Source organism: Nematolebias whitei, chromosome 17 (genome assembly GCF_014905685.2).
Source record: "Nematolebias whitei isolate Nwh7 chromosome 17, NemWhi1, whole genome shotgun sequence".
Taxonomy (NCBI): Eukaryota; Metazoa; Chordata; class Actinopteri; order Cyprinodontiformes; family Rivulidae; genus Nematolebias; species Nematolebias whitei.
The window spans coordinates 23,086,168-23,092,699 of record NC_056514.1 but is presented as its reverse complement, the minus strand read 5'-3'; the positions used below and the strand labels follow the sequence as shown (position 1 = coordinate 23,092,699).

The 6,532-nt window shown below is 40.7% G+C and overlaps 3 protein-coding genes across 4 annotated transcripts in view; 1 reads left to right on the top strand and 2 right to left on the bottom strand.

Annotated features, from left to right (window-relative positions):
- Nucleotides 1-999: 999 nt before the first annotated feature.
- On the bottom strand, nucleotides 1,000-2,400 carry c17h16orf91 (chromosome 17 C16orf91 homolog). The gene is made up of 2 exons (XM_037690850.1): nucleotides 2,210-2,400; nucleotides 1,000-1,707 (listed from the first exon to the last, which is right to left on the bottom strand). The coding sequence occupies exons 1-2, from the start codon at nucleotides 2,299-2,301 to the stop codon at nucleotides 1,386-1,388; spliced, it is 414 nt and encodes a 137-aa protein (XP_037546778.1). The 5' UTR covers nucleotides 2,302-2,400; the 3' UTR covers nucleotides 1,000-1,385.
- A 270-nt stretch (nucleotides 2,401-2,670) lies between these two features.
- The window catches only part of LOC119423425 (uncharacterized protein C7orf50), a 21,474-nt gene continuing 17,612 nt past the window's right edge, over nucleotides 2,671-6,532 (top strand). Inside the window, exons 1-3 of one of the 2 annotated variants that reach the window (XM_037690815.1) lie at nucleotides 2,671-2,747; nucleotides 3,031-3,171; nucleotides 3,286-3,399. In XM_037690815.1, the coding sequence (XP_037546743.1) occupies nucleotides 3,040-3,171; nucleotides 3,286-3,399 (246 nt within the window). In that variant the 5' untranslated portion in view covers nucleotides 2,671-2,747; nucleotides 3,031-3,039. Of the gene's footprint in view, nucleotides 2,748-3,030; nucleotides 3,172-3,282; nucleotides 3,400-6,532 lie in introns of both variants that reach the window. The other variant, XM_037690813.1, reaches the window with a different exon arrangement.
- On the bottom strand, nucleotides 3,636-4,723 carry LOC119423424 (G-protein coupled estrogen receptor 1-like). The gene has a single exon (XM_037690812.1). The coding sequence runs from the start codon at nucleotides 4,721-4,723 to the stop codon at nucleotides 3,668-3,670; it is 1,056 nt and encodes a 351-aa protein (XP_037546740.1). The 3' UTR covers nucleotides 3,636-3,667.

Below are 6,532 nucleotides of genomic sequence, written 5' to 3'. Positions count from 1 at the left end.
CAGGCTTCTGAACGGAGCGTTGATAACAACTTGGGCTATCCTTGTCCTCTCTGGTCTGGATGACATGGCGTCCCAGTGTTCCATAAAGAACTTCAAATCGTGACTCATCTGACCACAGAACAGTCTTCCATTTTGCCACACACCATTTTAAATGACCCCTGGCCCAGTGCAAACGTCTGAGCTTGTGGAGCTTGCTTAGAAATGGCTTCCTCTTTGCACTGTAGAGTTTCAGCTGGCAACGGCAGATGGCACGGTGGATTGTGTTCACTGACAATGCTTTCTGGAAGTATTCCTGAGCCCATTCTGTTATTTCCTTGACAGTGGCATTCCTGTTTGAGGTGCAGTGACGTTTAAGAGCCCGGAGATCACGAGCATCCAGTAAAGTTTTACGGCCTTGACCCTTACGCACAGCGATTGTTCCAGATTCTCTGAATCTTTTGATGATGTTATGCACGGTTGATGATGATAACTTAAAAGTCTTTGCTATTTTACGCTGGGTAACACCATTCTGGTATTGCTGCACTATCTTTCTGCGCAACAATGGTGGAATTGGTGATCCTCTTACCATCTTGGCTTCTGAGAGACACTGACACTCTGAGAAGCTCTTTTTATACCAATCATGTTGTCAATTGACCCAATTAGTGTTAATTGGTCTTCCAGCTGTTTGTTATATGCTCAATTTCCTTTTTCCAGCCACTTATTGCCACTTGTCCCAACTTTTTTGGGATTTGTTGACACTGAAATTTTGAATCAACATATTTTTCCTTTAAAATGTTACATTTACTCAGGTTAAACTTTTGATCCGTCATCTATGTTATATTACGAATAAAATATTGACATTTGCCATCTCCACATCATTGCATTCAGTTTTTATTCACAAATTGTTTAGTGTCCCAACTTTTTTGGAATCCGGTTTGTATCCTCTGGACAGATGAGTGTAAAATTGATTTGGATTTCATAACAACTTTATTTGACAGATTTACCTACTTTGAAACACAGAGAAGACTGCTGCAGCAGGACCTGGACATCATTAGGTTATTTTCTAGCTTCCCTGCAATTAAATAACTTTATTTTCCAGAGACAAAACAAGATTAAACATCAAGATGTGGACTTTTTTTCTGAGACTGAATCTTTAAAGAGGTGTTATATTTTTTCACGACTGTAGCTGCAACAATTTAATACATCTAGTGACAGAACAGTCGAGTTATTGTCCAGTTCAAATGCAAAATGTTTATTCCATGTTCTTCAACAAGAATGAATGGCATAACTTTCAGAACTATTGTAGCAACAAAGCTTGATTCAACTTGAGCAATGAGTTATCCCAGTTCAACATGTCCTTGTGGCAGATTGAGCCAGTATGAATAAAATGACACATAAGTTTCATGTCATTTCTTCTCGACTTGCTCTGCCTCTTCATCTGAAAGCAAGCCAGGTAACCTTTCGTACAGATGCTTGTTCAGCTGTGCGTCGATGTCCGTCTCCTCCCTCAGGAAGCACCACAGGAGGAGGGCTGAGCCGAGCAGCATGATGGGGACAACTTTCCACCAGGGCCGCTCGTACTGGCTTCCCATGGAATGTTCAACCTTCCAGGTCCTGTGACTAGCCTTACTGGTGGAGAACTTGATGGGCTCCTCGTTTACTGTCTCTTCATCTGTGGGGGGCTTGGACTTAGCAGACGTCAGAGGGCTCAGAACCACAGGCCGCACACTGTTCACAAAACAGAGTGAAGTGCGAACCACTTGAGGTAAGTAACTACATCTTAAAGACTTTTCTTCAAAAATGTTTTAAGTAAAAAATAATTTATCTGTTAAAGGCAATCTTCGACAAGTCTTTCCAAGTTTTATTAAAAATATGCTGAACACATATGTAATATGTATGCAATATGCCTTTAGCATGAATGTTTAAGGCACGTGATCTTCATTTGTTAACAGAAAAATGTCTGTGTGATCATTTATTTTATTAAGAATGACAACAAAGACTTATTCATATCAACATACATTTAAATCACTAACAGTGTCTGTGTGTTCATATGACTAGAACAAGCAGCACTAACCTACAACTCTGTCATTTGTCGTCTATGTTTTCTTTAAATGCTCATTTCAGGTTAATATAATTCAGAAGAAATGCACAGGAGACAAATTTTGCTCCACATGATGGACATCTTCTCATGCCAGTCCTGTAGTGTCATTGAAACCAGTCTCAGACTCACCTGACGGTCGTTGAAGTGTTTTTAATAAATCTGCCTCGGCTGAGAGTTGCACTTTGGAGGCCGCTGAACACTCTTCCTGTTGTTTTCAACATCTCGGACGAATTGTGATGTTAGTTTACACAACAACTTTATCTGTTTCTGAACCAAGCGTTTTAGGTCATGTAACGTTCATCATTGTGCAACTTCGAAATCCTTCCGATGGATCTACAGGAAGGTCTATTTTGGGTCGTTCCGACAAACTGAAAAAACAGCTACTATGAGCTTGGTTTTAAATTTTCATTATTATTGTTATTATTATTTATTGATATTACTATTATTAATGTCATAATTGAGATGCAAATTCTAATTATTTGGAAGCGTATTATTTTAACTATTTATTTCACAGGACACCGGATATGACGTCACACTACGAAGCCGTCCACCAATCACAAATCACGTACAGTCAGCTGTCCAATCACATTACACCTGATCGACTAGACTTCCTGGTTAAGATCCCACGCATGCTTTGCTCTCTTTACACGTTTTCTTCTCGTTTCAGGTTGGTCTGTGAGTTTTCACAATAATATAGTTATGAAGTTGCGTTTTGTATGTTGTGTTTTAGTAGTAAACCTGTTGTTTTTTTTTTTGCGAAAATTGTATACTTAGAGAAACTGTACTCGTTCGTCAGAAAAGTTGGAGATGAATATAAATTTAAGCAGTTATGCACGTGAATTATTAGTCTTAGGCTAATGCTTTATAACATGACTAACACTGCGAGAGACACTTGTTTCCTGTTCGTTTTAACATCATGGCATGTTAGCATATTATTTTTGTGTTTGTAGAATTATCTCATGATGGCGAAGGACAAGTCTTTGAAATCAAAGTCTAAAAAGAACAAGTTGACCTCAAATGACATTCGGGATGTTGCAGAAGAACAAGTGGAGACCAAAATAAAAAAGAAAAGGAAACATGTGGAAGCTGAGGTGAGTAATACAGTTTTTAAAGGACTTTCTTTAGGCTCGCATACTTTTCCCAAAATAATTATGTTTCCTGAAGTACCTCTTTACAAAATGAGCAGTGTTTATTTTGTTCAGGAGGCTCTGGTACAGATTCATCCAGTTACAAACTCTCCAAATGATATAAAGTGCAAAAAGGACAAGAAGTGCAAAAAGAAAAAGATGAGTCAAGAAACCCACACAAAGCAAACTGAGGTGAGAATATGAGCTGCTGACGGTTGTTTCAATGTTATTGTTGTCATTGATGAGCGTTGGCTGGTGTCATTGTTATGAACACAAATAAGAGTCGTCAACGTACATTAACATTATTAATAATCCAGTTTTTCCACCAGCTGCTGTTCTTTGAGTCTTTTTAACACTAGCATTCTGAAAAAAATCAGTTTTTACAGCAGTTGGGTGTTCGTTCTGTCCATTTAATTTCTTTTCGCTTGTTTTATAATAATATGATGGAGTTCACGAGAGCTTAAATGTGAGGGGTACTGGGGTGCGTCGGTGCAGCTAGTTCATAGATGGGTTTTCCTGATGCTGACCTGTGCAGTTTGGACCATCTGCTCTTCTCCTGGAGGAATATTTTGAGTTTTTTCCGAAATGCCTCCCCGAGGAAGCCGTAGATGAGCGGGTTCAGGCAGCTGTTGGAGAAGGCTGCCAGTCTGACGGCATGTCCTGTCAGGGGATAGTCCTGCCACAGTGTGCTGCTGTCCAAGTCGCCCCTCAAGAGGTGAACGCTAATGAACACATTTTCTGGAAGCCAGCAGAGAAAGAAGACCATCACGGCTGCTGAGATCATTCGCAGGGCCTTCTGCCGGTGAGGCTTCTGCTGTGGGCCGTTCTGCTCCCTTTGACTGCGTCGGAGCACCTGCGCTATTTTCCCATAGCACAGGCCGAGGACGCAGAACGGCAGCAAGAACCCCAGCATCACCTCCAGCCACTGAATCTGTGTCACGTTGGCAAAGCAAAAGTGCACTTCCCCTGCATGCTGCACTTGCGCTACAGCCAAGGGCAGCAGAGTGAGCAACCATGACAACACCCAGATGAGGCAGCAGCTGAGGCGTGCGTGTGACATGCTGCGGCCGATGAAGTTGGTGAGCGCCACAAAACGATCAAAGCTCATCCAGGTCAGGAAGAAGACACTGCTGTACATGTTGACCTGCTGGAACAGGTTCATGAAGGTGCAGAGGCCGGCGTTGTTGTAGTAGCCCTGCTTCAGGTTGAACACCTCGATCAGAGAGTCGGCCACCAGGAACAGATCGGCCACAGCCAGGTTCACGAAGTACAGGTCAGGGGCTGTCAGTCTGCCCTCTTGGTCCAGGTTGACCCCCAGGATGAGGATGTTCCCAACGAGGCCGACAGGAAACAGGATTATAGTGTAGAGCCCAGAGAGGAAGAGGCTGATGAAATAATGCTGAGCATTCTGTGAGTTCTGCAGAACACCAGAGGTGAACACTTGTGTGTCGTTTAGTTGTACCGTGACGTTTCTGTAAGCTGTAATTCTGTAGTCTACGTACATGGTTGTGTCCATAATACGCTTTCCTACTCCACTTCAGAAGGTTTCTGATACCTATCCATAGTTTTTAGTTTCCTCAAGAGTTAAGTCCTTCTGCAGTCTGTGGTGTTTTTATTTTCCTTTCCTGGATAGACCGATGAATTTGTTTTGCTGTGGAACAAAAGTGAGGTAAATTAACAACTTAAGGTTTAGATTTAACGCAGAACAAAGCTTAATCAAGTTTGATTAAAATCCAAATGCATTTACAACAAAGAGTTTACAATCACAGAAAAAGAAAGTCCACTCTTTGAAAGACAAATCAGTCTTAAAAGTAGTCACGCAAGCGTACAACGAGATTTGTATTAGTACATTAAAAGATCCACAAAGTTTTACAATAGCGTACTACAAGATTCACAGTTTTTCAAATGTAGACGTTTCAGTTTGCACAAGTAGGAATATTCTGCTTGTACCATACCATACCATACCAACTTTATTTATAGAGCACTTTATGCACCCAACAGGACCAAAGTGCTTTACACAATTATATAATACAATACAATGATAAAATGGGAGGGTAAAATTTAAAACAGGAATAAAATAATAAAATAAAATACAAACACAATAAAACAAGGTAAAACATCTCAGATTGTGCTAAAAGGCCAAAGAAAAAAGATGAGTTTTAAGAAGGGACTTAAAAACCTCAGTTGAAGAGGCCTGTCTTATGTTCAATGGAAGGTCATTCCAGAGCCTGGGAGCTATCACAGAAAAAGCTCGGTCCCCTCTAAGCTTACGCTTTGTCTTCGGGACCTTCAGAAACAACTGGTCAGCTGACCTGAGTGAACGAGAGGGTGTGTAAGAATGTAGCAGCTCAGACAGGTATGTTTACTGAGTTGTTGGGAAAAGACATATTTCTAACTTGGCACAATAACTCATAACCCTTCTATTAAAACACACATGCACACACACTTAAAATATATTTTTTGGTATTTTCCCTCTGCTATAAATACAGGAAAATATATTATTTCCTGTATTTTTAGCAGAGGAAGAAAAGACCGGAAAATGTTAAATTTGTGGACTGTACAGCTGAAATAAAACTTAAAAGTAGTTAGGTTATTGTTGTGGAAAAAAACTGCTGGGAAAATACATTTTTCCATCCATCCATTATCTTTACCCGTTTATTCCATTTTGGGTCACGGGGGTCACTGGTGCCCATATCCAGCTGTCACTGCGAGAGGAGGGGGACACCCTGGACAGGTCTCCAGTCCATCCCATGGATACATAGAGACAAACGAGACACTCTCACACCTAGGGACAATTTAGAGTTACCAATCAGTCTAACGTATGTTTTTGGTCTGTGGGAGGAAATTGGTGTACCTGGAGAAAATCCACGTATGCACCAACAGAGCCAAGGGTTCTGAAAATAGTAACAGGTTCTGAGTACTGGTAATAATGGGAAAGCCTTGGAACCAGGTCCAGTCGGGCCGTACCGTTACTAATGGAAAAGGGGCAAAGAGAGAACATTCAAAACACCCAAAATGGCTTCCCAGCCGGGATTCTATCCGGCAACCTTCTCACTGAGAGGTAGCAGCTCTACCAACCAACTGTACCACTATGCTGTTCTTTATTTGTATCTATATATATAGGTCATCTAAAAAAAAAATTGAATTTTGTGAAAAAGTTCAATTTTTTTTTTTTTGTCTATCATTTCAGAAAGTAAGCCTCATATATTACATAGATTCATGAATTTTGGTTTGTCAGAGTCAGAGGTTCTTTATTATTGATCATGTCAGAGTCAGAGAGTCAGAGTTTCTTTATTGTCATTCGCACCTCATGTGGTACATGTGG